This window comes from Microplitis demolitor, chromosome 1 (genome assembly GCF_026212275.2).
Source record: "Microplitis demolitor isolate Queensland-Clemson2020A chromosome 1, iyMicDemo2.1a, whole genome shotgun sequence".
Classification (NCBI taxonomy): domain Eukaryota; kingdom Metazoa; phylum Arthropoda; class Insecta; order Hymenoptera; family Braconidae; genus Microplitis; species Microplitis demolitor.
Genome location: NC_068545.1, coordinates 14,081,721 through 14,109,576, shown reverse-complemented (window position 1 = coordinate 14,109,576; position 27,856 = coordinate 14,081,721). Strand labels below are relative to the sequence as shown.

The 27,856-nt window shown below is 37.0% G+C and overlaps 1 protein-coding gene across 1 annotated transcript in view; it reads left to right on the top strand.

Moving 5' to 3' along the window:
- The window catches only part of LOC103578479 (catalase-like), a 74,664-nt gene that overhangs the window by 25,044 nt on the left and 21,764 nt on the right, over positions 1-27,856 (top strand). The window contains exons 2-3 of the mRNA XM_014439742.2: positions 1,008-1,182; positions 1,268-1,409. Coding sequence (XP_014295228.1) covers positions 1,008-1,182; positions 1,268-1,409 — 317 coding nt within the window. The remainder of the gene's footprint in view (positions 1-1,007; positions 1,183-1,267; positions 1,410-27,856) is intronic.

The following is a 27,856-nucleotide window of genomic DNA, read 5'->3' as shown; positions in this document are numbered from 1 at the left end:
CCAGCATGGTAGAATATAAAACATTCAGAAAAAAATGTCAGAAACAGTGATTTTTCACAAATTATGCTGATGATATTATTTAAGCTAATAAACCGATTGCAATACATGGAGAGAAATTTTAAGTAAATATGCCTATGCAGCATAGTAATAATTACATTACTCTATAGTTTGTGTCATGCCGCTCTTGTATGACTGCTTATACAAACTATAGTGTAATGTAATTATTACTATGCTGCATAGGCGTACTTACTTGACATTTCTCTCCGTGTAATTTATAAAGTGATCATCAAACACCATGGAGGCAAAGAGCCGGTATAAGTTTTGGAAAATATGATGATTTACATTATGTGTTATCCGGGAAAAATAAAGTCAATTATTATTCGTTAAATTTTTTATCGCCGATATCTTACGAACTAATCAACCGATGTTGAAGTTTGTGTTCTGGAGCTGATTAAAATTAAAAATCGATCAATTCAATTTTTTCGAAAATATTGTATGATTCGTTAAAAAAGTATGAAGAGTTTACATACACACACATTTACACAGATACATACACTTGAACATCTTCCTGAAAATAGTCAGAATAGTTTCCTAGAACCTTAAAACGTTGAGATCTGGTGGAAATTTGATTCTCAAAAGTCAGAGTAAAAACAATAACTTCCCGAATTTTCGAAAAATTGTCGATTTTTATAACGGGAAGTTAAAATTTTTTTTTTCCGTATTCCTTAAATATCTCAGAATCTATTTAATAAAATGATCTCAAATGTTTGTACGAAATCTAAGTTTAAACAGACGTTTTCGAATGCTGAAAGAATCATCAAGATCGGTTAACTAATTCAGAAAATATGTATTTATTTAAAAGATATAATCAATAAGTAAAACAATTTAATTATATTACAAACATGCAAAACAGTGTAGACATATCATAAATCGGTATGAAATGTTAAATCAAAATAATGATTTATGATTATTTATGCATCCAAAGTCATATGATTGCCGTTTTTTAGGACAAGCCACATGTTTTATTAACAGGAAATGGAGCTCCCATTGCTAATAAAACAGCAATTCTTACGGCTGGTCCAAGAGGCCCATTGCTTATTCAAGATTCCGTATTCATCGATGAAATATCACATTTTGATCGAGAAAGAATTCCAGAAAGAGTGGTTCACGCTAAAGGTGCTGGTAAGAAAATAATAAAAACTTGACATTTTTAATGTTATTCAAAATCTGATGCAATGCTTTTGAAATGATTACTCCAATTTTACAGGTGCTTTTGGTTATTTTGAGGTCACTCATAACATAACACAGTATTCAAGAGCTAAAGTATTTTCCAAAATTGGGAAAAAAACTTCTATAGCCGTACGATTTTCGACTGCAAGCGGAGAAATCGGATCAGCAGATACAGTAAGGTATTACAAAGTTTCAGTCACATTCAATTTATTCTATATCTATGACTGAAATGAAAATTTTTCATCACTCTGGAGTAACTGGTTTATATACAATACATATGCCTAGTAGCATGCGTCATTTCTGAGCAACATTTTCCTTTCTAAGTGTGTGGAAAGAATCATAGTTTACATCGCAGAAAATGAAAGGTCTTCCACGGCAAAAAAATTTCAGTTAAATTTACGATTTTCTATGAACTAGCGAAGTGTACTTTAATTTTTTGATAATTTCTAGATAGTTTCTAGACAGTTTTTGAAATCTATCTAAACGATATATATAAACAGTCATAAGTAACGAGAATGCCTTTTACGGTAGACATACACGGAAAAAAATAATCATTTATGGACATACATGTAAATTAGCGATATATAGCCGGATATGACTATTTATGGCCATATGTGGCCATATATAGTCATATATGACTATATATGACTATAAATAGTGCTATATTTTCAAAAAAATTGAGAAAATAATGAACAAAAAAAAAAAAAAATTCATGACAATCAGACGACTTATGTATTCTAATAGTCTCTGAAGTAGGCCAGTATTTTTTTTTTTCAATGGAAAATCGCGGTGATGGCTCGATTCGATCCTGGGTCCATTCCGATTCAAAGTCTGGCGCACTAACTACTGCGCTGATGGACATGAAATACGGAGTCTTTCTTATTTATTAAGATGCTGATGAATGATCATACATGACCAAACATGATTTCTTTTCCAGAGAGCTTTGAAATTTCCAAAAAATTAGAATTTTAAGTTTTGGGATTTTCCGTTTTTTGTCTTGATCTTCGTAGAAAAAAAATGGAAAACCAGTATTTTCATAAATTTTACTTATGTGTAGGATTTAGATCACCGTAGATAAGAATAATTTTTTCTCGAGTTCTTGTGTGAATTACATACATAGTTATATACGAATCATTTATGGTCATAAGTTATAATATATGTCTTGACGTAAAAAAGTTTACAACTTCATATAATACGGTCATATATGACCATGTATGAACATATATGGCCATATTCGTTCCACAGATTGTATCTAGATTCACATGACTTAATAGAAAAAGTCTATCTTTCCATGTATGGGTATATAAGATCCATATAGGCCATATATAGATATATATGACAATATAAAAAGATTGTACGTCCACATATAGCATTATATGGCTATATATGGCCATGCCAGCTTATTGATAAAGTCATAGATGGACCATATATGCCGGTGTATGAACTATATATGGCCATATAAAGCCTAAATTTGTTTCATATGTGAACCATTCATAGGCATATACAAACCCTACATAGGCGTTGAGGTGTCCGTTATTTCCCAAATTAGACTTTTTTACTTGGCCTTTAAAAATAATAAAAAAAATTGGTTTATCGGTTGACCCTGCGGGTTAGCCCTAAAACTTCCCGCTGTGTTCGAGCTCCTTGAGCTCGAAAACATTGTTGCGGATACATTTTCGAGCTCTTCGAGTTCGAAAATACTTTTGTATGCCATTGTTTTCGGAAAAAACCGTTTTTTAACATTTCTTTCTTCCACGATAACTTAAGGACGAATTAACCGATTAAGATGGTTGAGGCGGCAATCGAGGCAATTATTGAATCCTTATGCTGAACAGAGGGCAGCACACGCTGCTCACACGTCTCACCCGATATTGTTATTATAATTGTTTTGTTTATATGTAAGATTATGTTATAATTATCATATATATTTATTAATTACATTTAAAATGGATTCTTGAACTGAGATATGGGACGAGTCAAGCGCGTTGCTGGCTGAATGCAAGCGATTGCGTGGAGGAAATGAAGATGATCCTCCAAGTGGGAACAAAACTTCGGAACAGCGGCTTGCACCCACACCACTGGTAGCTGTGGACAGACATTCAGGGAATGAGACCCTGGATTTGGAGAACGATGACAAACACGATGGGGATGATACGCTTCCACCGTCAGAGCTTACTTGGTTGTTGGATCAACCACCATCGAAACTCAAGATGCTGTTGGCCAGTTTTGGATTGTCAACATTCGATTCACCACAGGTCCTATGGAATCGACTTAACCGATACCACCAACGGGCGCTGAGTGCCATTAATGTCAGATGGAGCCCAGCATTGGATGAGATTCCAGCTAAATCCAATACCATTTCGGAATACGTGGACGTTGCGGCTCTTCGGAAATACCTACGTAGCCGGTGGCTGAACCACCATGGGTCAGATGAAGTCATTCGTGACCGAATGAAGCGGCTGATGGACCGGGACGACGGCAAAGAAGCCTTGTGGGATCCATTAGTGGACGAGTTGGTTCGTGAATCAACAGTGGGTCGAGAACGGACCGAAGTGGCAATATTGAAGCGATGACGACCAGTGGGAAGCCATATGGGATCACCAGTAACGACCGGGGCTCCTGTCGTCCCTGTAACAAGTATACCGGCGGTATCAGTAAGCCCAGAGGTGTCGCAACCGGGACCAATGGATGCATTCGCGATCCATCGGGATATTGTGGAAGTGCTAAGGACCCTTTTCGAGCATCGTCACCGATACTTAGTTGTGCTGTAACAACTATACCCTCCCACTTCAGCACTATTCAGTCAGCGGCAGGGCTATGGGGAGGTTTCGGCGCCATTATCCGAACAGTGAACTCATGTGGGCCGCAGATGACTATGGCACCACCGGCTTGCACAGCGTCAGCATCTAATGTGCATGTCAATTGGCCAGTGGGGAAAAATCAGTGCCATGGATCGACACAGCGACATCGCCAAAGGAGACCGCAGAACCATAGAGATGATTCTGACTCCAGTGGGAGTCGGTCGTGGTCGCCTGACGATTCCTATGCCAGTCAGAGGGCGGAACGTCATTCGAGATCGAGAACGCGAGTTCGTGATCGGGATTATGGAGCGATTGCAAGAAATTGGAAGCTTTCGTTCGCTGGAGACAGTTCCATGACTGGAGATGAGTTCCTGCGGCGGCTGTCAGTACTGATGCGAAGTGCGGGTATTCGTCATAAAGATCGTCTGGCAGTTTTACCTGAGGAGTTTACTGGGGTTGCTGCAACGTGGTGTTCAGCAAGTTATGAACGATGGACCAGATGGGAGCATTTCAAGGACGAGTTCCGTACGTGGTTTACGGGAGGTAGACGCCAGAGGGAAATAAGGGTGGATATCCAGGCCCGGAATCAAGGCGAAAAGGAGTCCTCCCGGAATTATCTGATCTGTCTGCAAAGTTTATACTTTAGATTGAGACACCCACCGGAGGAATCCCGACAAGTAAGACGGGCTTGCTAAGGTTTGCGACCTGAGTTTTGGGATCATTGTCCGGCTAGTAATCGATTTTTACAATTTCATTTTTACAATTCAATATACAAGTGGTATCAGAAAGTATAGATACATTTTCTTTTGAATTTATGCAACTTGTGCATCTGGAAACAATTCTCTGAATAATACCATTCTACGATCTCTGTCATTATTATTATTTTGATATTGTTCCTCATAACCATGTTCCTCTAAATTTATCCCGACATGAATATTATCGTCTTCAAAGTTATCAAAATTGTCATGTTCATCGATACAATAATTGTGCAAAATACATGCTGCTGTAACGACCTCGGATACAAATGATAAACCTCTGTACTCAGTATAGAATTTAATTCGTCGAAAACGGGTTTTCAATTGTCCAAAAGTTTTTTCAACTGACATTCGTGTAGATGAATGCAAATAATTGAATTCTCTTTATTGAGGAGTTAAGTAACCATTATCTCGAAATGGTGGAACAAGCCATGATAGCGATGGATATGCAGAATCTCCAATTAAAAAAGTATTATTTGGAAATACATCTTCTTTATTATTTTGAGATTCTTCATATAACGGTGATTTTCGAAAAACTCGAGCATCATGTAAAGATCCCAGCTAACCACAATAAATATTAGTAAACTTCATATTAGAATCAACTACTGCTTGAAGATTAATAGAGAAATATTTTTTTCGATTACGATAATCTACAGCATTTTGAGAAGGCTTTACAATCCTTATATGTAAACAATCGATTGCTCCTAAAATATTAGATATATTTTTTTTTGAGAAAAAACCTTCAACTGTATTAATTATTGCATGATTAGTCTGAGGCCACTTGATAACATCATCCAATTTCGTTAGAATCCAAGTTACGACACGGCGAATGACTCGGAATGTTGATGAAATTGAAATATCAAATAAATTTGATATAGTCCGCAATGGTTCAGTATTTGCAATAAACCACAAAAATATTAAAAAACTTATTTCAGCGCTGATGGATTTCATCCCAAAGGTATTCTTGGGAATAAAAGTCGATGTTTCCAGTTCATCTACAAAAAAAAGTTTCAGTAATATATTATATAGTATAAATAGTTAAAACTCAAAAATATGAATTCTTAAAATACATACTTATCAGATGATATGCAGTAGTTCTTGATAATCGAAAATTTTCTTTAAATTCAGCATCCGTCCAAGTTTTTACTACATCGAGATAATTTTCTACTCTTTGTTTTCGACAACCTGTCATCAAATATTTTATCAATGGCTCAAATAACTCATCTGTTTCATTATCATACATATTTTCAATAAATATATCACTTGATAATGAACAAATTGATTGGTTTGTACTTGGAGTACTCGATAAATCATCATCACTATCATCTGGATAAGATGATTCAATTAAAAAGTATATAATCCTTTTAGAACTCATTTAAAAAAATAACTCAAAACAAAAAAAATTTAAGGAAACAATCAAAATCCAAATTACTTAAAATAACCGTAAATAGTTTTTAACCAATTATTACGTATACCACTTTATTTACACATTTATGAGGTTATTGCTAACTCTATGATTATTTTTTTTTTCAACACTGAACTTAGCGCGCTCTACTGGTGCATTTGAAAACTAATTCACGTTCCAATTAAGCTTCAGCATAATTCGGCATTGTGCGCCACTGAGTCACAGTATGCTCTGTAATTGGAAAACTACCCTAGAGTAGAATCATTTGAGTTCACAATAGAATTAACCAAACTCTTTCACGTGACGTCCACCGCCTAGGCAACCGTAGTCCTTGTTCAGAAATAGTTAATCCTGTTGATAAAAATCCTAAAAATCATTATAAATTCACTTGATGGCAAAGCCGACCTCTCGGTTCAGCGTGCAATGCGTTCGTGTGAATAGATTCAACCTGTGAATCTCAGTTAAAAACTGTCATAAAACATTGTAAAATTCCTGTGTACACAAATTCGAATTTGTGAATCTGGAGTGAGTGTATATGCAAGTATTTCAACCCACTGAGGTAAGTTTATTACTGTAATATTTTTGTAACATTTAACTTGTCAATATACTATACATGTTTTTGTATACATCTGTCTCTTTATTTGCTGTCCTTTTCTCGGGCATTCAAGTGCTGGCAATCTAAGTCATAGTAACCTTAAAGTAAGACAGGGAAAGAACACGTTCTTCTCGAGGGCCCATATTCACCGAACCAACATCCCTCTCGCTCAGAAAGTCCCTGACCTACCCTAACGCCACGCAGGTCATTGAACGGGACGGTCGATAGTACATCCGCTCGGTACAAATAGACACATAAGTTGTAGAACAACACGAAATTATAAAATTCTTATATTAGCCACGTGATTAAAGATCCTTGGTTGGATGACAGAATAAAAATAATTTCACATTATAATTTATAAATTAAGAATCAGTGCCTGATCCCTTATACGTTCTCACACTAGCCACGTGACGTTCAATCGAACATCTTGGCTGAGTTATAGAATAGGGAAAATCGGCATTCTGATATTAAACAATAAATTGAATTACCCTTTCGCCCGTGGCCTTCACTCACTTCGATCGTGACACATGTATAGAAATTTTAACTGAATTTAAAAAATACACAATTTTTTTTTTTTTTTTTTTTTTTTTTTCGTTGAATCGTCTTTGCGATGCAGGGAATATCAGGTTTGCGGATAATTTAATTTCTAATTGAATGAGGGAATTTTAATTCGGAAAAAAAACACTAAACTTGAAAACGACCGCACACAGATTAGTGGGATTGAACCCGGGACCTTACGTACAAAAGACCAACGCTTTAACGACTTGGCTACGCAACTGACAGTGATAATTGAGTTTTGCTGTACTACATAATCTATAGGTAATAAGAGGAAAATTTTTTTTTTCTGTTAGTACAGTTTTTTACTTTATTTACCTTTTTTTTTATAATTTAAGTAGATACCATATTTATAATCTATAAAAAATAAACATGTAAAAATTCTATATATTAGACCTATATATGACACTGTTAAAAATTTCTAAAGTAAATTTCCAACAAAAGTGTTGGAAGTTTTCACGCATAACAATTTAGTAATAATACCATTTAGTTTTGTAAATTTACTATGCGACTTATTTTAACACCATTTAGGAAAATGACAAAATATTTATTTAAGTTTACTAAACATCTATCGAAAATTTGTTTAGCAATATTGCAATACAAACGGTGTAATTTTATTGAACGATTTGTATCGAAAATGATTTGTAATTTCAGTATGCTATATTGTAAATTTACTAAGCAAACTATTTTAGCCAAGTTTACAAAAATTACAGCATATTGATTGTATTTTTACTAATTATCTATCGAAAATTCGTTTACTAATATTACGATACAAATTTTGTAATTTTAGTAAGCAATTTATATTAAAAATGATTTGTAATTTCAATATGCTGTATATAGTTCTAAAATAAGTTTCTTACTGGGGACACTACAACTGGTCGTCCGATCTCGTGGCAAGCATCGAACTACTTCCGCTGCTGCTTATAGCACCATTTTGTTTATATCAAGCCGACAATGGCATTTTGATTTTCTTTGTAACCGATAATTTGTGTGAAAACAATCAATTATTTTGTTTATGTAATATACGACTAATTTTTCGTTTAATTCTAATCAATCATTTATCGTAATCTTAAGTGCCTGACTTTTCCCTGATCCACCACCCTGAGTCGACATTTTTAATAATTGTTTATTTGGGAATTATAAAATCACCTGGCACCCAACTTTTAATTTCAAACGAGGTAACCAAATAGTAAGTGTATTCGGACTTCACTCCGGTAGATCTCCGGTGGTGAAAAACCCGTTACAATAAATATATAACTTTGCTCCCAAAGTATTTTTCTCTTAGTTTAAGCATCTTTTTCTTGGTAAATTTGCTATCTCTCTTACTCTTATGAGATAGACAAATGGCTACCAACGCGGGAACTAAAATTGGACACCAAATTACAGGGTGTCCCAAAAAAAGTGTAACAGAGGTATATAGCGTTAAAGAAAAAAATATTTAGAATCTAAAATTCCTGAGCCATTTTTGCGAATTAGCAATAAAATTTAAATTACAACTAATTAAAGTTGACCAATGAGAAATTCGGTAATTGGTGCCTGCAGGGTCAAAGAATAGGGAATCTAGGTCGATATATTGAAATGAAAATGAACTTATGGTAAGGCCTATTTTCTTTTAAAAACCTGAAAATGGCAATAGTTTTTCTTTCTTACCCAAGGGCCTCACATAACTCGGGGTCCCAATGATCGTTAATCATAATATCAGTATGCTGTCAGCAGCCCAACGAAAAGTAGGGATGATTTGTTTTCTTTTTTTTTTTTTGTTTCGAAAAAAAGATCTCCAAATTGAAAAAAATATCGATTAGTAAAAACTTTTATTTCTCTAATGAATAATATTTTTCATCAGTTACTGAAAATTACAGAAAAAAATGGATGTTTTTTTATAACCTTCCTATAAATTGATCCAGAAAATTTTCTATCAAAGATTAAGAAAATGGATATTTAGCCCAATTATTTATATTTTAAACTATCAACATAGTAATGTTTAGAGTAAAAATGCTTACAAGTAATGGGAGTTAGGTAATTATTTCAGAACCTTTAAGCAATTGTGATTTTTTTAAGTTAGCTTTACAGATCTAATAAAATACTAATTCAATTAAATGCAGAAATAGTAAAAAAATAAGAGATTTGTAATTTGCGTTTCCTTGTCTTTTTATTTAAATTTTTTAGAAACATTCGAATTTCTCCATAATTTGTTTTTTTTTGTTTTCTGACATTTCTATACAATTTGTGAACACACTTGAAAAAGATCCGTTCTTATTTAAAAGTATTAAAAAAAAAAACCGATGCTACTACTTTTTAAAAGGAAACGCTACTGGACCTCTTTCTCACACTCAGAAAAATAAACGAGACTATCTTTGTTGCACTCGTAGAGTAACTGAGAATTTTAAAACAGTTTTCTCTCAGAGACGAATTAGAATTTTTAGGTTTCTAGCGTTTGTCTGTAAATTCAATTGAATTAAAAATTGGATGACATTACACTCCTTAATGATAAAAAACTTTTTTGATATCCTCTAATTTTTGTGACTAGTGTTGTTATTTTTATTTCAAAATAGAATCTATTTTAGATCAATTAAAAAACAAATTACCAAAAATTTGATTCTGTTATTATTTCTTTTTTCAACAAAAACAAAATAAACCGTTCATTCGCAACCACCTTTTTTTAGGGCAGGTCAAGCGACCTCGTCATGAGCTGTTAAAATTTAATAATGAAGAAGTGGAAATTTTGTTCCAACTTAAATTACTTAGTGCTTCAAAATAATTTTAGCAGTTTTAATATTAGGCAATCTTTGAGTCTATCACTTTTATTGCAATTTTAATTTTATTTTTTTTATTTTTATAAGACAGGAATTAGTAATAAGAATAGCAAACTTATTTTTTTTATAACACATATTTTCAGCTACTTTATCAAGTGATGTACACTTCATAATCAATTTTTTGAGAAAATTTCTATTTATTTGTGGAAAGCTAAAAAATGGTATGCATACACCCCAGTGTTGCTAAACTTTCTATTTCCAGAGATATGCTTGCCACATAGAACACATTGGAATATCGTTCATATTCAGAAATTTATTCTTTTCAAAACCCTTATTCCCAATTTTTTTTTCCCTACCGGAGATAGCAAGAATATCAAATAAGTGCTTATTTGTTACGCTTTACGTTATTATTTTATTTTTACCCAGAAAAACTGCTCACTTAACAGCATTAATAAAAAAATAAGTTTGGTAGTAAAGATATTTTTACACTTTCTTAGAATGAACAAACATTTAAATGCAAATACCTAAAGAACTTTCGAGCGTTTTAGAAACATGGGTCAAGATAGTTTGTAGGAAATAAAATGATTCACAAAAAAGGTCCCGTAACATTTTCCGATAAGCCTGATAATTTTGATGAAAATGTCAAATACACGTATCCAAAAAATCAAAGGAACAAGAAAATTTTTCAAATTTTCCAGTGATTTTTAGGAGGCTGTATTTTCACTCTACAGGGAAATAAAAATCGCGATGAGGCACCCCTTAATATTAAAATTAAGAGCTACCGTTTTAACAGTGTCATTTTTTTAGTATCCTGGACAATAATATAAAGTCCTTTTTAAAATAAAAACAGTCGATTTTTTTTATTATCGCCTAATAGACATAGAATTAAATTAATAACATGATCACATAGATACAAAAAAATATTTTATTATGATTCCATTACAGTTGACTTTGGTATAAATTATAAACATAGAATTAAATCAATAACATAATTACATATATATATAAAAATAATTTTTTTCATCATAAACATTCTTAGTACTATAAAATATATGTCAACCCCTTAAAAAAAAAATCTGGGCGTCGGTTGACCCTGCGGGCCAGCCCCAAAACTTCCCGCTGTTTTCAACCTCAAAGAGCTTGAAAACATTAGTGTAGATATAATTTCGAGCTCGAAAATGCTATCACATGCCATTGTTTTTTTACGATCTTTTCAATCTCTAACAAGTTACCTGTTATGCTGAAGTTTGAAAATTTAAGAATCGAAAACCATTAATTAAGCGGGTTTTAAAATTTAATTCTTGATTATGTTCAATAAAATAAGTGTATTAAGACAGAAATAAATGTCAGGGATCAAAATCAAGATTTAAATGAGTTTTGACTCATGTAAGAAACAACAAAATATAAAATATCCGATAAAAATATTAAAAACTACGTTTTATCGATTTTATTGTTGATAATATGATTTGAACTAATAACCAAGTTCGATGACACTATATGATCGAAAGAAACCATAAGAAGGATGAGTTCGTATAATTTCAGACACATTTTGGTAGGTTATATTATGATTTATCCGGAAAAAATAACATAAAATGTTATTTTTTTAACATTTCCACGCCGATATCTTCCGAACTAATTAATCGATTTTGACGTTTGAGGTGGCAATCAGCGCATTTTATTGAATTCTTGAGCTGATAAAAATTTGAAATCAATCGCGTCAGTCGTTTCGAAAAAATTGAGAAAGAACCGTTTTTCACCATTTCTTTCTTCAACGATATCTCGCGAACGAATGAATGGATTTTGATGGTTAAGGCGGTAATCAACGTATTTTATTGAGTTCTAGAACTGTTCCGATTTTGGAATTGTTTGGTTAAGTTATGTCAAAGATATTTGCAAATAACTGTTTTTTACCATTTCTTTCTCCCGCGATATCTCTCGAAGAAACCAACCGATCGAGATGGCTAAGATGGCAATCGACGCGTTTTATCAAATTCTAGAGCTGATTAGATTTTGAAGTCGATCGTTCAAGTCGTTTCTGAGAAATCACTAAAAAACTAAAAAAAAAAATTTTTTTTTTTTCGTAATTCGCAAAGATTTTCGAGTCTATTCGATCAAATGATCTGAAATTTTCAGAAAAGTTGATGGCCAACAAGCTCTTTCAATTGCCACCTCAACCATCCAAATCGATTTATTAGTTCAAAAGTTACAAAGAGTTTACACACACACACACACACACACACACACACACACACACACACACACACACACACACACACACACACACACACACACACACACACACACACACACACACACACACACACACACACACACACACACGGACATCATTCTGAAAATAGTCAGAATAGCTTCCTAGGACCTCAAAACGTCGACATCTGATGAAAACTCGATTTTCGAAAAGCGGGGTGAAAACAATAACTTCCCAAAATTTTTGAAAATCGTCGATTTTCTTAGCGGGAAGTTAAAAAACAAATTATGGAGAAATTCGAATGTTTCTTATAACAGGGCTATGCTGTTACTCTGGTCGTCCCAGAACCGGATCTTAGATCGTCAGGGTCGGTGTAATTTATTTAATTGTAAGAGAAGGATGAGGAAGATAACTTATCAATAATTTACTTCTCTGATTGACGGTTTAAACCTTTTATTTTTTTAATAACCTTTTTAACCTTTATATACCTTATTCACTTAGAACCTTTTATAAACCTTATACATTATACCTTTTATAAACCTTATAACTTTTTATAAACCTTATAATTTTTTATAAACCTTATAACCTTTTATAAACCTTATAACCTTTTATGAACCTTTTAACCTTATACCTTATATAACCTTTTATAAACCTTATTCTATTAACCCGCAATAATTTCTTGATTAAAATTGGCCAACTACCTTTGGCACTTCCACACACTCACACACACAATTGTTAAAAATCGCTTAACCTTCACGATACTTAACTACTAAATTTTCCATTAAAATTGGCCAACTACCTTTGGCATTCCCACACACTCACACGCACAATAGTTAAAAATCGCTTAACCTTCGCGATACTTAATTACTAAATTTTTTCATTAAAATCCTTATTTATTTTACTCACACACTCACTCTGTCCCCTGGACTTATTTTACACACACTGAATTTACAATAATATAAATTTTCCATGAATTTTAAAATTATATAATTATTAATTAATTTATTAATTGATTTTCCTTTTTATCACCTTGTTGATTATTATTTCTTTTCTTAATTTTTTTCGCCAATAACTTTTAACTTTAATAACACAGCGATCGCGACGTTACCAATTTATTCCACGCAGTTCCGCCAATTTTTTTAGCTTTTATCACGTACTTCTTTTCAGGTACTTGGTTCTCGCAAGATTTATTCTTAATTTTATTAATACTTTTCTTTAACTATTTCCTTTTATTAATTGATTATAAATTCATTAATTCACTTAATTCTTCCTATTTATTTTTCGGCGACCACGAATCCTTTCATACTTTTTCCAGAGATAATTTCTTATTAATTTTATTTAATTTCATTAATTTTTCTTACTTATTATTAATTAATTTTCGACTAGCGATTATGACTAGATTCGGCAGTTCCGGTGCGTGAGTTATTCGACCTACCTGGAAACTTCTAGAATAATTCCGGCTACCTGCCTGGAAATATTTTACTAACGCAATGGCTCCGGCTACCTGCCTGGAGTTTATTAATTAATTATTTTATATAGTTTGATTCCTGGTTTAAATTATTAATTTGCGCTTTATGAATTTAATTATTCGAATTACGAGTAATAAATTTTTGAACGCTAAGACGTGACGCTACCAAACGTACGACGATGTATTAATTAAAATTTTCCGGCTTCCTGCCTGGAAAAATTTTAAATAAATACCTTTACAACAATTTAACTCTTTGGTTCCTTTCTCGTCGTTGTATTTGTCTTGGTCTTGTCCTGGTCTGGTCTGGTGATTGTAAATTTTCGTCTCGTTCCAGTACTTGTCCCTCGTCTCTCCTCTTTCTCTATCTCTAACCTCTCCTCTACCCGTTCTCTCCTTCAACCTGCTTAATCAGACGCAATCAGTAATATTTATAATAGATACCGGCTAACCGCCTGGTATCTGATAAAAGATTTGAATAATTTATCGCTCGGTTCCACAGTAAAACACAAGCTCTCAATTAAATAATTTTACCTAATATAAACTCGCAGCTTCTAAATATCGGCGGTTATAATGGAGTCCTATCGTAGCGTCTCCTCAGCTGTTGAACTTTTCCTCGACTGGACTAGATCCGTTCGGTCTGGTCGTTCCGGTCACTAATGTCTGATTCTAGTTTCGGTCCCCGTTATAATTGCTCCCTCACTTCTTGACTTTGGTTGTCCTTCTTTCCTACTAAGTGGGGTTGACGGTCAAGAAATTGAAATTTCCACTTCCGGACGACTAGTCGCTACCTACCCAGAATACCCTGGGTGGTAATGTCACATGACCGACAGTACACATAATAGATTTTATTTTGAACTTAATTGAACGCGGTAAATACGAATTTACCCCGTTATATTCTAAAAAATTTAAATAAAAAGACAAGGAAACGCAAATTACAAATCTCTTATTTTTTTACTATTTTATAACGTTCTCTTCTATTTCGCGCGACCCACGGCGGAGTGTGGGGAACGCTCAATAGCCGTTATGCCTCTCCGTTGGTCTGAAACTGGAAAATAAAATAAACCCCGAGTCCAATGTCCCACCTGGAGATGTCCTGAATCTCCCTGGACTAGCTGCTCCGCTCAGGCTGGGTTAGAAATCCTAATTGGGCGCCAGTTCGTGTGCCCCACGAACAAAAAATCAACTCAAAATACCACAACGGAGAAAATAAAAATGAAAATAAAATAAAATGACAGGATAGCGATTTCAGATTTAGGAAAAAAGGATAGCAAGAAAAAGATAGCACTAGTATAAATAATTAAATAAAATTTAAATGAAAAAGAAACCGGGTTGGTGACCACTTGCTTTAATTATCGGTTAATTAATTCAATAATCAGTCAATATATGTGACGCATACTCACATAAATAATGCTCAAAATAATAATAAATCATTTACAAAAAATAATAAAATTATTATGCGCATATAACTTAACTCAAATAATAATAATAATTCATAAACAATAAATGTATTGTAAAATAAAATCCTGATAATACTTAATATTTCACTCGCACATGAAATTAGACCAGGATAATAAACTAATTATTAACGCAAATAATATAATAATTCTTTACTAACTCAACTCAAAAATAACTATAATGCTGATGCAAATTAACAATAATTAATACCTCAAATTAATGATAACTAATCCGCAAATTAATACTACTTCTTAACCAATACTCAAATAAATAATAATTAATAAATCAGTTCAGAACTAAATAACACACCAAATAATAATTAATTTTAAGCAATACTCCGCTGAATAATAATTAACAATTCAACTCCAATCAATGATAATTTATAACTACTACTCAGATAATAATAATTTCTAACTCAAAATTATTAGTAGTCGATACGCAGAGTACTAATATTCATCAGCTCAGATTAATACTATTTCATAAATTTTATCACTAATCATTCATCACTAATAATCACCATAATAAAAAAAATTTATAACTCAAAAGGAAACAGTAGTACTCAGCGCTGTGTATTGTATACATACATACATATATCAGACTATCGCAGCCCAGTCGCGTATGATGGTAATCACGTGATTTAAAATAATAATACTAACACAACAAGTTCTTCACAATAAATACTCGTTATTTAAATAATAATAACTAATTGTGATTACAATTCCATCATCCACTGGACTCGATCAGTACTAATTTTATTCATATGCTTGTAATCAGAATCTACTACTAATAACAATAATATCTCATCAACTAAGTGATATTCACGCGATTGCAAATGGCCACCAACGCGGGAATGCAATGCTACACGCCAATGAATTAACGCAAAGGTACTTACAGATCGTTGGTGTACTCGACACGTATGGACGATACTACTCTAGGTATTACAATGTGTAATAAATACCCCTTCACAATAACCGGAGCAACTTGGCAACAATAGCCCGAAATTATTTAATAAATAAATAGCAGAGAAAAAAAAACTCAAAATGTGCAATACAAAATTTAGCAACCAGGCACACACACTGCTCGTACAACAGTTTATCCACGTCTGACCATGGCAGCACGTGATTTTCATGCCGGCACCTCGACCGGCCATATTTTATATAGGCATCTCAGTTTAACCCATCGGAGCAATATCTCTGTCGCATTTTAATTTCAAATACTACCAACGACGACGTATCCGATGTCAATTGTGCAACATTGCCAATTCCCGACGTCAACTGCCCAAGTACCCGTGATATTATGACATTGACAGTAAATTAAATTGCCAAACCAATTAATAATGTATGTAAAATAATTATAAGTTTCATTTATACTAGAATAACTTGCTGCTGACAACTGTTGCGTCGCCGCGCATGCGCCGACCAACACAATAATTACAAGCATATAAATAAAACGAATAATTATCTCCCAGCCTCATAATTATACTTGTAACTTCAATATAATCAGTAATTGTTTCTTTTGCTGATTTCAGCGCAGTTTTCATCTAATGAAATAATTAAGTCCAAGCAGTGTAATAATAAATATAAAATCTTATATATATAAACAAAATAATCATAAAATTAATGAGTGTAGAGACGTGAGAGCAGCGTGTGCTGCCATCTGTTGCTCACCGACCTAATGTGAGACTGCCACGATATTTAAATATCGTGACACCCCCCCACCAGGCCGGTCTTAGCCCTATGCAAGACCTTTGGCCGAGACAACAGCAGTCTCTACATCCATTGGCGTGTTTAGTAACTCAGAGGTAACATCTCACTTACCGTCTTCTTCCAGCCAGAGGTAAGGACTAGGAATAGGTGATTACAAATGAAATGATGCATACTTATGAAATAGGCCGACACTTTAATGGAGATGTAAAATTAACATTTGACTACTCTACATCCAATGACGCGTGGCAACTGGGTATACCTTACGGCGTAAAACAATATCAAAGAATAATATAAATCGGACAACTAGCCCAACAGAAAACATAAATGATAAATGGCGAAACTAGAAAAAGAATAAATGTTTATTGGAGCTCCGCTCTTCAACTCCTCATGAGAATGCCTGCCCCGGCTCCAATATTGCTCGCAACTCTCTAGCGAGTTATTGAGCCCGAGAATCCCACTCGTCGAGTCGATAGGTACGTATCACCACTGGGTCCCAAGTAAACTTGGGTAAACGAGGCAGCTCCCACAACTGCTCTGATACCGTTCGGCGGCACTTGCGGCAACGTCGGTCTACCATCTTCTCACAGCAGCAGATCATGCACCGGTTTCGGACTGCCAACCGAGCTCTCCCGTGGGGCCCATAGCAACGGTCCGTATCGAAGAACCAAACACACTCACCACAGAACGGTCGTAACTCCGCTGGTGGGTTCGTGCAGCTACGCGCGCAATGGTCCCACGAGTAGCATCTCGCGCATCCTGCAGGGGCGACGCGGGTTGCCCATTGTCGCTGCCATGCTGCCACCTGCTGATGGAAAATCCCCTCCACTTCCACCTTCCATTCGGCGGTCCCTGGGGTAATACGATTCCTCTGGATATATTCCTGGGATACTGCCATTGCTGAAATAAAACCCCTTTCATTATTCCTATCAGCTCCTTAGCCAAGATTACCCCATAAGCGATAGCAGAAGATAGCAGAGATTAGCGAGTACAAAGAAGAAAGCAATAGCAGTAGAAGCCGCAGCTACTTAGACTAGAATAGACCAAGGGAGACATCATGCGACCACCAACACTGAATTCATGAACGTCAACGCGAATGTACCCTCGATCGCCTGAGTCACATTCTCAGCCCGCTTGAACAACTTCAGAAATTTTATATGACTACGACCTACTGGGTTACCCTCAAGAGTTTTCAATTCAACAATCACTGGTGTGACCACCTTATCAACCACCAATGGACCGACAAACCTTGGAGCCAACTTCCCAACCACTTGGTCGCTCTTCTTGGACAACACCTTGTTTGGCCGATACACATGATCCCCGACTCTAAAAACCCCCACTCGGCGAGTTTTATTGTAATACTTGGCATATCGTTCCGAAGCCCGACGGATGTTCTGGTTGACCACATCTCTCAAATCCACCATTCGATCCATGCGCTCTATCCAGGCTGATCGATCCACATCAGCATTGAGTTGAACTGCATCATTATGGTGCCCATAACATCTCATCGGACACGGATCTCGTCCAAAGTTGAGGAAAGCTGGACTCACTCCCAAGCTTTCATGATTGGCCGTGTTATAAGCGAATTGAAACTCGTGTATGTGCTTATCCCACTCCCGATGGTCGTCTTCCAAATAGCTCATGATCATGGTCTTAATATTCCGATTGACCCGCTCCACTGGGTTGGCTTGGGCATGATACGGTGGCGTAGTCATATGTTGTATCCCACACTCTTCCACGAGGGCTTGCACATCTTTGTTTACGTACTCTCGGCCGTTATCTGTCCAAAACACCTTTGGAGTACCCCATCGATTCAGGACCGCTTGTCTGAGCCCATGGGCCACGGTTTTTCCGTTGGCTGCCCGTACTGGAACACATTCAATCCAGCGTGTATACAAGTCTTCGAAAATTATCAGATAGGCGAATCCCGATTTTGACCGAGTGAATGACATGGTATCTGCAGCCACCACTTCCCATGGTTCCAGTGGCGCGCGAGTTTCCATCAATCCCAGCGGCTTCTGTTGGACCGGCTTAGCCTCAATACATGTTTCACACTCCGATACGTACTGACGAATATCCTTGGCCATACCTGGCCAATAGTACCGTGCTTTGGTCCGATCCAGGGTCTTCCGGATTCCCAAATGGCCTGATTGGGGGTGGTCATGAGCCTGTTGCAATACCCACCATTTATCCGTAGGTGGTACTACCAGTTTCCAACTTCCTTCACCCTCAGCAATCAAACTCTCCATTGGTGCCGACACTTGTTTATACATTCGGCCATTTTCCAATCGATATCCCACTATCGAGTTTGGATCGGCTTCCAACATTTGCCACTTTTCCGCGTACCAATCATCCTCTGCATCACCGTCCAGGGCATCTAACTCGTCTATCGGGCTTTCATCTCCTTCGAATCGCCGGGATAAGGCATCTGGGGCCTCATGTTCCGACCCACGGCGATACTCAATGCGCATGTCATATTCAGACAATTCCAGGGCCCATCTGGCCAATTTTCCTGTGGGGTCCCGTGTATTCATCAACCACCGGAGACTGGAATGATCTGTCACCACCGTGAATGTGTAGCCCTCCAGGTATGGACGAAATTTCCTCACTGCCCACACCACAGCCAGGCACTCTTTTTCTGTGGTGCTGTAGTTGGCTTCCGCTGGAGTTAACGATTTGCTGGCACACGCAATCAATCGTTCTTTGTCCTCTTCCCGTTGGACCAGCACTGCACCCAATCCCGATTGACTGGCGTCGGTGTATAACACAAATGGCAAAGAATAGTCAGGCGTACTCAAAACTGGTGCCTCTACTAGGGCCTGTTTCAATGCCTGGAATGAAGCTTCCTCAACTTCAGTCCACCTCCATTGGGTATTCTTGCGTGTTAACCTGAATAGGGGTCCAGCTACGCAGGCAACATTTTTCAGGTGCCGATGATACCAGTTGATCATTCCATTAAATCGCCGAACTTGTCTCACGGTCTTTGGTGTCGGATAGTTCACAATTGGCTCGATTTTTTCTGGGTCTGGCCTCAATCCATCCTTATCCAGCAAGAAACCCAAAAATCGAGCTTGAGATTGGCAGAATTTGCTCTTCTCAAAATTTAAAGTAAACCCTGCCTCTCGTATCCGCCTCAGGACTTCTGCCAATACCTCTAGATGTTTTTCAAATGTCGGAGTGATCACTATGATGTCGTCCAAGTACGCTGCAGCATACGGTTTTAGATCTGGGGTGATGATACGATCAATTCCCCGCTGGAAGGTGGCCGGCGCATTACACAACCCCATTGGCATCCTCTTGTACTGATAGAGGCCTCGTCCAGGTACCCAGAACGCTGTATATGGCCGACATTGTTCAGTCAGCAGGATCTGATAATACGCAGAATTCATATCAATTGTCGAAATGTAATGGGCTTCACCACAGCCATCCAGTACTTCATGTATTGGAGGTGACCGATAGGTGTCACGTTCGGTCACTGCATTAACATCTCGGAAATCCACACACATTCTGTACTTTCCATTGGGTCGCTTTACCATTACCGGTTGACTTAGCCATTCGGACGACGCCGCTGGTTCAATTATGTCCTCAGTTACCATTTGATCCACAATTTCTTGCATGGCTTCCAACACCACTGGCGATCGCCGATAGACCCGTTGTTTGACCGGTTTATGTGTTTTCAGCCTGATGTCATGCTCCACCAAATGCGTCAAACCCAACCCTGGTGCCATCAAACTCTTCTGATGTTCGATAAACTGTTGCAACCGTTTTGTTTCCTCACCAGTCAGCTCTTGCAGCGCACACAGTGATTTCCGGGCACCAACCGCCGTTTCTCGACTCAACTCATGCCACTCGCCATCGCGTATCCGCCATAAGTTACGTTGCAGGTCCAATTGCATCTGGAAATGGTCAATGAAATTCATACCAATTAGATTTAGCGACCCCAGTCGTGGTATATAGTGGATTGGAAATGTCACCTCTTCGACATTATCCAATTTAAATACCGGTCCAATCACACCTCCACTCTCATCGGTGGTATGATTGGCCATACCAAATCTAGTAGGTGTGTCTTCCATCATATATGGACACCCTGAGTCCATAAGTTCCTTGGCAAATGACCCAAACGCTGTAGTCTTGGCACCCGTGTCAATAATAGCAATGCGAGACATTCCTGCAGCATTTATTGTAACCATCGGCCGAGCCCGCCCTGTCTTGAACCTCCAAAACCCACTGGTGATTCGTGAACTCGCCCGATCCCACGATGGCTGTACTGCATGTAACGTATCCGTCAACACGTCCATTGTCGCGTCTAATTCTTGCGCAGAACCTCCATTGGACTGATGACTGCTGGCGTGTACCTCGACCTTGACCCGAATACGTTGTGTTTGTACTGTCGGTTGAGGGATTACCACGCTATGGGAACCGTCACCCTCTATTGGCGGCTCGCATTGGCGTTTTTTGGCTGTACCGACCTCGGTGGACACTGGCAAGTTACTGCAGTCTTGCCCACGGTGCCACATCGAGGACACACATCACGGTGAGGTTCACGGCAGTCGTAACTCAGATGCTGCAGTGAACCACAGTTGAAGCAGAAGCGTGGACGCCGGAATGATGGCACACGCGGGTTCAACCGTCCCATGTTACGTGATGTTGACGTATTAGGGGTACTGTCACTGACTGGTACCACTGGCGCTGCTGGAGGGGGATTCTGTCTCACCACAGGTGCCTTTGATCCAGCTTGGGTGTTGGTACTGGCTGTAATACCCACTGGGGCCAAGTCTTGTCCCAATTTACGTTTTTCACGTTTCTTGGCCTTTCCAAGTTTGGCCTGTTCCACTGGTGGCTGTTGCTGAGTGCCATTCACAGAGTCATGCGCTTCCACGGCATGAAGCAACCCTTTATGTTCACGGGGTTGTTTTGGGCCATATGCATACGAGCATTCTTTAACGAATGCTTCTTCCCGTGGTGGTGGGGCTCGTCTGGTCTTCATAGCCCGCCATTTTTCCTCCAAACGAGTCGCCTCATACAACAACGCCTGGTAAGTGTCAAACTTACCAGCTGGGCAGTGGTCCCAGTACTCTGGACGTAGTCCTTGGCACGCACGACGAACCTGTCGCGACTCCTCTGGTGGATGCCGTAGTCTCGAATACAGACTTTGCAAACAAATCAAATAATTTCTGGCTGACTCCTTGTCGCCCTGATTCCGAGCCCGAATGTCTGCTTTAATTTCCCGCTGGCGTCTTCCTCCAGTGAACCAGGTTCGAAATTCGTCCTTGAACTGCTCCCATCGGGTCCACCGCTCAAAATTGGCTGAACACCATGTTGCAGCCACGCCAGTAAATACCTCTGGAAGCACAGCCAGTCGATCTTCATGCCGAATTCCAGCACTGCGCATAAGCACTGATAACCGACGTAGAAATTCATCTCCCGTCATCGAGCCGTCTCCCGCAAAGGACAACTTCCAATTACGGGCAATAGCCCCGTCATCACGATCATGGCCTCGTGATCTCGATCTCGAATGACGCTCTGCCCTTTGACTAGCATATGAATCGTTTGACGACCATGTCTGAGTCCCACTGGAGTCTGAATCGTCGTCACGATGCTGTGATCCCCTTTGGCGATGGTGATGGGTCGATCCCTGACCCTGGTTTGCCTCTGGTGGCCAATTAACATGCACATTTGACGTGGATGTAGTGCATGCCGGTGGTACTGTGCTCATCTGAGTTCCACATGAATTTACTGTGCGCGTGACAGCTCCATGACCTCCCATTGGTCCAGCTACTGTGTGAATGGTGCTCAAGTGGGATGGGATAGTCGTCACCGCACAACTCCTGATCGGCGATGATGCTCTGAACGGGTCCAATGGCCGTGTCACAGTCGCCATGGTGTTTCCGACGGTCATATTGGCTACCATCGTCGTGATTTTGTTCTCGAACACCCGTAATACCTCCACAATATCACGATGAGTCGCAAATGCATCCATTGGCCCAGGTTGCGACGACTCTGAGCTTACAGCGACCGCTGGTGCACTTGTCACTGGCACCACTGGAGCCCCAGACGTTGCAGGTACTCCCAATTGGCTTCCCAGCGGTCGAATTCTCTCCAGGATGGCCACCTCGGCCCGTTCACGGCCCACAGCTGACTCCCGGACCAGTTCATCCACCAAGGGGTCCCATAAGGCTTCTTTGCCATCGTCCCGGTCCATCAGACGCTTCACCCGGTCCCGAATGACTTCATCTGACCCGTGGTGGTTCAACCATCGGCTACGCAGATATTCCCGAAGAGCTGGCACATCCACGTATTCAGGAATTGTATTGGAATCAGATGGAATCTCGTCAACTGCTGGACTCCATCTTACGTTCAGAGCCCCTAACGCCCTCTGGTGGTATCGATTCAATCGATTTCTCAATATTTGTAGCGATCCAAATGTCGATAACCCAAAACTGGCCAACAGCATTTTGAGTTTGGACGGTGGTTGGTCCATCAACCAAGTGAGCTCCGATGGTGGAAGCGTGTCATCACAATCGTGGTCTTCCACGTCCTCTAGATTTAGGGTCTCGTTTCCTGGACGTCTGTCCACCGATGCCAACTCAGCTGCCAATGGAACGGGTTCCAGCTGATGTTCCCAGTCCTGCTGACCCGTTGGGGAGTCGTCCCCATTTCCACCGCGCATTCTCTTACACGCCTCCAATAACGCACTTGACTCGTCCCAAATTTGACGCCACGAATCCATTTTTATCAACCCAAATTAATAACCAACTCAATAAACGAATACAAGAAGAATCAACCAATTGGTGAAGATATCCAACAAAATTTAAACAAAAGATTGAACCAAACAACCCGAACTCTTATCTTATACCCTAATTCTCCGCACCTAAATCTGAAATTCAAAATAAAATCGACCTGTACGATTTAATGGCTCCCTGGCCCCACGTTGGGCGCCATATAACGTTCTCTTCTATTTCGCGCGACCCACGGCGGAGTGTGGGGAACGCTCAATAGCCGTTATGCCTCTCCGTTGGTCTGAAACTGGAAAATAAAATAAACCCCGAGTCCAATGTCCCACCTGGAGATGTCCTGAATCTCCCTGGACTAGCTGCTCCGCTCAGGCTGGGTTAGAAATCCTAATTGGGCGCCAGTTCGTGTGCCCCACGAACAAAAAATCAACTCAAAATACCACAACGGAGAAAATAAAAATGAAAATAAAATAAAATGACAGGATAGCGATTTCAGATTTAGGAAAAAAGGATAGCAAGAAAAAGATAGCACTAGTATAAATAATTAAATAAAATTTAAATGAAAAAGAAACCGGGTTGGTGACCACTTGCTTTAATTATCGGTTAATTAATTCAATAATCAGTCAATATATGTGACGCATACTCACATAAATAATGCTCAAAATAATAATAAATCATTTACAAAAAATAATAAAATTATTATGCGCATATAACTTAACTCAAATAATAATAATAATTCATAAACAATAAATGTATTGTAAAATAAAATCCTGATAATACTTAATATTTCACTCGCACATGAAATTAGACCAGGATAATAAACTAATTATTAACGCAAATAATATAATAATTCTTTACTAACTCAACTCAAAAATAACTATAATGCTGATGCAAATTAACAATAATTAATACCTCAAATTAATGATAACTAATCCGCAAATTAATACTACTTCTTAACCAATACTCAAATAAATAATAATTAATAAATCAGTTCAGAACTAAATAACACACCAAATAATAATTAATTTTAAGCAATACTCCGCTGAATAATAATTAACAATTCAACTCCAATCAATGATAATTTATAACTACTACTCAGATAATAATAATTTCTAACTCAAAATTATTAGTAGTCGATACGCAGAGTACTAATATTCATCAGCTCAGATTAATACTATTTCATAAATTTTATCACTAATCATTCATCACTAATAATCACCATAATAAAAAAAATTTATAACTCAAAAGGAAACAGTAGTACTCAGCGCTGTGTATTGTATACATACATACATATATCAGACTATCGCAGCCCAGTCGCGTATGATGGTAATCACGTGATTTAAAATAATAATACTAACACAACAAGTTCTTCACAATAAATACTCGTTATTTAAATAATAATAACTAATTGTGATTACAATTCCATCATCCACTGGACTCGATCAGTACTAATTTTATTCATATGCTTGTAATCAGAATCTACTACTAATAACAATAATATCTCATCAACTAAGTGATATTCACGCGATTGCAAATGGCCACCAACGCGGGAATGCAATGCTACACGCCAATGAATTAACGCAAAGGTACTTACAGATCGTTGGTGTACTCGACACGTATGGACGATACTACTCTAGGTATTACAATGTGTAATAAATACCCCTTCACAATAACCGGAGCAACTTGGCAACAATAGCCCGAAATTATTTAATAAATAAATAGCAGAGAAAAAAAAACTCAAAATGTGCAATACAAAATTTAGCAACCAGGCACACACACTGCTCGTACAACAGTTTATCCACGTCTGACCATGGCAGCACGTGATTTTCATGCCGGCACCTCGACCGGCCATATTTTATATAGGCATCTCAGTTTAACCCATCGGAGCAATATCTCTGTCGCATTTTAATTTCAAATACTACCAACGACGACGTATCCGATGTCAATTGTGCAACATTGCCAATTCCCGACGTCAACTGCCCAAGTACCCGTGATATTATGACATTGACAGTAAATTAAATTGCCAAACCAATTAATAATGTATGTAAAATAATTATAAGTTTCATTTATACTAGAATAACTTGCTGCTGACAACTGTTGCGTCGCCGCGCATGCGCCGACCAACACAATAATTACAAGCATATAAATAAAACGAATAATTATCTCCCAGCCTCATAATTATACTTGTAACTTCAATATAATCAGTAATTGTTTCTTTTGCTGATTTCAGCGCAGTTTTCATCTAATGAAATAATTAAGTCCAAGCAGTGTAATAATAAATATAAAATCTTATATATATAAACAAAATAATCATAAAATTAATGAGTGTAGAGACGTGAGAGCAGCGTGTGCTGCCATCTGTTGCTCACCGACCTAATGTGAGACTGCCACGATATTTAAATATCGTGACAATTTCTGCATTTAATTGAATTAGTATTTTATTAGATCTGTAAAGCTAACTTAAAAAAATCACAATTGCTTAAAGGTTCTGAAATAATTACCTAACTCCCATTACTTGTAAGCATTTTTACTCTAAACATTACTATGTTGATAGTTTAAAATATAAATAATTGGGCTAAATATCCATTTTCTTAATCTTTGATAGAAAATTTTCTGGATCAATTTATAGGAAGGTTATAAAAAAACATCCATTTTTTTCTGTTATTTTCAGTAACTGATGAAAAATATTATTCATTAGAGAAATAAAAGTTTTTACTAATCGATATTTTTTTCAATTTGGAGATCTTTTTTTCGAAACAAAAAAAAAAAAAGAAAACAAATCATCCCTACTTTTCGTTGGGCTGCTGACAGCATACTGATATTATGATTAACGATCATTGGGACCCCGAGTTATGTGAGGCCCTTGGGTAAGAAAGAAAAACTATTGCCATTTTCAGGTTTTTAAAAGAAAATAGGCCTTACCATAAGTTCATTTTCATTTCAATATATCGACCTAGATTCCCTATTCTTTGACCCTGCAGGCACCAATTACCGAATTTCTCATTGGTCAACTTTAATTAGTTGTAATTTAAATTTTATTGCTAATTCGCAAAAATGGCTCAGGAATTTTAGATTCTAAATATTTTTTTCTTTAACGCTATATACCTCTGTTACACTTTTTTTGGGACACCCTGTAATTTGGTGTCCAATTTTAGTTCCCGCGTTGGTAGCCATTTGTCTATCTCATAAGAGTAAGAGAGATAGCAAATTTACCAAGAAAAAGATGCTTAAACTAAGAGAAAAATACTTTGGGAGCAAAGTTATATATTTATTGTAACGGGTTTTTCACCACCGGAGATCTACCGGAGTGAAGTCCGAATACACTTACTATTTGGTTACCTCGTTTGAAATTAAAAGTTGGGTGCCAGGTGATTTTATAATTCCCAAATAAACAATTATTAAAAATGTCGACTCAGGGTGGTGGATCAGGGAAAAGTCAGGCACTTAAGATTACGATAAATGATTGATTAGAATTAAACGAAAAATTAGTCGTATATTACATAAACAAAATAATTGATTGTTTTCACACAAATTATCGGTTACAAAGAAAATCAAAATGCCATTGTCGGCTTGATATAAACAAAATGGTGCTATAAGCAGCAGCGGAAGTAGTTCGATGCTTGCCACGAGATCGGACGACCAGTTGTAGTGTCCCCAGTAAGAAACTTATTTTAGAACTATATACAGCATATTGAAATTACAAATCATTTTTAATATAAATTGCTTACTAAAATTACAAAATTTGTATCGTAATATTAGTAAACGAATTTTCGATAGATAATTAGTAAAAATACAATCAATATGCTGTAATTTTTGTAAACTTGGCTAAAATAGTTTGCTTAGTAAATTTACAATATAGCATACTGAAATTACAAATCATTTTCGATACAAATCGTTCAATAAAATTACACCGTTTGTATTGCAATATTGCTAAACAAATTTTCGATAGATGTTTAGTAAACTTAAATAAATATTTTGTCATTTTCCTAAATGGTGTTAAAATAAGTCGCATAGTAAATTTACAAAACTAAATGGTATTATTACTAAATTGTTATGCGTGAAAACTTCCAACACTTTTGTTGGAAATTTACTTTAGAAATTTTTAACAGTGTCATATATAGGTCTAATATATAGAATTTTTACATGTTTATTTTTTATAGATTATAAATATGGTATCTACTTAAATTATAAAA